The 3,760-nt window shown below is 26.4% G+C and overlaps 1 protein-coding gene across 1 annotated transcript in view; it reads left to right on the plus strand.

Moving 5' to 3' along the window:
- LOC126908151 (uncharacterized) overlaps positions 1-2,421 on the plus strand; it is a 45,218-nt gene extending 42,797 nt beyond the window's left edge. The window contains exons 4-5 of the mRNA XM_050690060.1: positions 1-202; positions 2,139-2,421. The exon at positions 1-202 is cut by the window's left edge and continues 1 nt beyond it. Of these exons, the coding sequence (XP_050546017.1) occupies positions 1-202; positions 2,139-2,197 (261 nt within the window). The 3' untranslated portion in view covers positions 2,198-2,421. The remainder of the gene's footprint in view (positions 203-2,138) is intronic.
- The last annotated feature ends 1,339 nt before the right edge of the window (positions 2,422-3,760 follow it).

Consider the following 3,760-nt stretch of genomic DNA (forward strand, 5'->3'; position numbering starts at 1 on the left):
CCATCGTCTACAATTTTTCCATCGTCTACAATTTTTCCATCGTCTACAATTTTTCCGTCAACTACGATGTCTACGTTTAACAAATGTAACATAGTCTGCACAACTGACTACAAACCAATTTGTGGATCTGATGGCGATAAAATAAACTTAAGCTTTGGAAACAAATGTGTACTGGATAAATATAACTGTGAACACGAAATAAGTAAGTGTTTAAGATCAATACGATAAGATTTATCAAATAAAAATGAAATTTATAATTAAATTATCTTTAGTTATGAAAGAAATTTTATGCAAAAATAAAAATCTTCACTTTGGGTAAAAAATTGGGCATCAGGACCCAAATTAGTATAATCCAAACCTGTCATTTTATGTTTTAAAATTCAAATAATTAAATTTCGTAAAAATCCTGAAAAATGAATAATGTTTTGTAGTTAAAAAAGTACTTTTAAACATATAGAATTATCAGCTAGCTACTTCATTCAGGCATTGATTATCAAATAGACACAAAAACTAGGATTAAAATTAAACGAATGATTATTCGTGAAGCTTATATGACATTACATGAAAGAGGATATACAAATAGGGTTTTTAAAGAAATAGATAAAACGTTCTATAGACGAATATGAATTTTGAAATTTTGGTTGTTTTAAACACGTTTAAAACATTACTACAACCCTGTTTACTAAAGACATTTTATGTGTTATCGTATCATTTTATTTATCATAGTATTTTAAGATGTTCTATTTATAAATATTAAATTATTACAATAATGGAGAACAGGGCTATGTTTAGAAATTGTGAACTTTTCATTTTATTTTAATATTTAATTTTAATAATTACAACTCATTAACGTAGAAAGTAGAAGTTTTGAAACAGTAAAATCTGACTTTTTTTTAATAGTGATAATTATTAAAATATTATTAGATGGTTGAACTTATCATTAATTTAATATGGTACAATCATAAGCATATATGGTAAAATTTTTTGGGTGGCAAATTTAATATTTCCCCTTCAAAAAATAATTTTTGTATAACAATAAAGAAAAAAGTAATATATACTGCTTTTTAATTTTAGATTGTATGAAAAAAAAATCCTCCCAGTAACAGATTCTGGAACACCAGAGTTGCATCTAAGGGAAGTAGCGGGTTCGATTACCCCAAATGGCTGGCTGGTTTAACATTTTTTATTGTACACATTTAGTNGGCTGGTTTAACATTTTTTATTGTTCACATTTAGTTCTATAATTTTTCCTGAAAATAGTATAGATTAAAAAATAAGTGACAAAAACGAAAAAACTAAAGATATTAAAAAAAAAAAATTTTTCCACATAATGAGGAGACTAATTTTAGTTATAAGTGAGGTGACATAATGCCCATGCACTCATGACCTGTTGGTCCATTATGCACACCTCATACCGAATTGTCTTGATTCAGTTTACACACCTAAGTGTTATTACCAAAGTATTATTATCTATCATTGTATAAGGGTGGACTATCAAGTCACCCCCTACAGATGGCCAAAAATACTTGTCTTTCTGGCGATATTATGTATCTCTCTGGGTCTTAGGTTTTTAATATCTTTATTTTCAGGAAAAGATTTAAATCAGGAGACTAAACTGTAACTTTTTTTTTCTATTAATAATTAATTAGCAATATTTTCAATATTTAGTTCCACCTTATTAGTCATTCAATTTCTCTTAAAATAATATTTTTGGAGCTTGTTAGTTGGATTGCTAAAAACTTTTGCAGTTGGTCAAAAACCAGCGGATTTTAACAAAATTTTTGTGGGTCTTTGAAAGTTAAAAGTTTTAAAGATGTACTCGGTAAAAAATTTAGGTCTTAAGTCGATAAATGTTCTTTTCGAACATACATATATTATCTTTGAGCTTCAAATTACAATAGCTTTTTTGAACATAATTTTCATAATTGTTCCATTAGTTAGAAAATTACATGAAATCGTAAAATCATAATAACACATTAAAAACAACCAGTAAATTTAAGTAAAGTATAATAACAATAACATTTTTTTCAAGTTGAAAAAAAGAAGTTTTGTTACAGTAATTTATGATTTATTAAATAAATGTATTTATTTTTAACAGAATTAACNATTTATTAAATAAATGTATTTATTTTTCACAGAATTAATAGTTAAATTAAATGACGAATGTCCAAACAGCAAAGGAATCCGCTTGGCTTAAATGACAAAACAAATCAAAATAAATACGTCCATTAAAAATTTGCTGTAATAACTTTAATATGCAAAACGGTTGACGCAGATTCATTCAATGGAGCTCTTGCTTGAATAAGAATTTCTTTTTATTATCTATTTAATTTTAATTTTAAATATAATGTACACGACACTTAACATCACACATGGATAATACTTTTATAACCATTATCTTAAAGTATTTTTTTATCTCAATTTATCATGTCATTGTTATTTCATTTGTTTTTTGGAAAGGGCAGACCCCTTCCTTTTAATATACATATTACTTAAAAAGTTGCAAAAATTCTCCCTGAAAATATTTATAACTAACACTTCAATCAATTTTTTTTTTGTAAAAGGGGGATAATAAGGAGTTTATAACCCCCTCCCATAGGATCATACCATAAAACTTAAATATAGACAAATTATTTGAAAAAAAAAAAACAATAATGCCTTTTGGAGTGATTGAGCACAACTGACCAAGTAAGAGTATTCTGACCATCATCAGAGTAATATTTGAGCCCGAATGCCTATTATTTTGGGCTATTTATATTAAGTTGGATAATATTTTCAAAGACATGAAGTGATCACCGACGCTACAAATATTTCTTTATTAATCGTTTTATAGTAATTTATTACACATTATTGCATTTTCAGTAATAATGATCTGCATTTCAAAATGTTCTACCGTTTGTTTCATAATATCTTGCACATTAATCATTATCTTACGTCTAAGGTATTACTATTACACATTGTTAATTATTTCCTGTTTCTTTTATACANGGTATTACTATTACACATTGTTAATTATTTCCTATTTCTTTTATACAATTAATATATGTTTTTTATACAAACATACTTATTATTGTCGTAACTCAAAAATATAATAAAAAATAAAATTATTATAATTAAAGGAAAAAAGGTTAGAATGATTATTATTGTGTTGTTAAAAAATGATGGGTGAGAGTTACTTTTGATTCGGGGTGTAATTCGAGGGTCATAAAATAACAATGTAAAAAAATCTTACCTGGTAAATTCTCTGGTTCTTATAATTATCCTTAGTGGTGATATCGGTGAAAATGATAAATAAAATACACAAGATCAGAGTTTTAGTTCACAAATTAACACATAAAATTTCGACAATGACGATTACGACGTTCGCACAACTTAATGCGAAGCATGAAATGAACAGCGCAATACGGACCACGAAAAGAACAGCCCAATACAGAGCATGAAATGAACAGCCAGGAGCAAAGGTTTGCTCTGGCTTTTTATAATATTTTTTTACCCCCAAAAATCGTCACTGTCGAATTTTTAGTATAATTGTTTATTGATAAATAAGCATGAAACACAGAGATCAATACAGATGAATAGAACATAATTTATTTTGACATGTACATATATAACATTAACATGTTTTTTTTTACAAGTAAGACGAAAATTAATACAATGTATTTAACTATTAATAGTAGAATAACAAAGATGACAAAAATAATATATAGATTTTCTTTTGGTGAGGAAGGATTTTAAAAGTAATTATTAATTGATTTATGAC

Source organism: Daktulosphaira vitifoliae, unplaced genomic scaffold, assembly GCF_025091365.1.
Source record: "Daktulosphaira vitifoliae isolate Bord-2020 unplaced genomic scaffold, ASM2509136v1 Scaffold_5, whole genome shotgun sequence".
NCBI lineage: Eukaryota > Metazoa > Arthropoda > Insecta > Hemiptera > Phylloxeridae > Daktulosphaira > Daktulosphaira vitifoliae.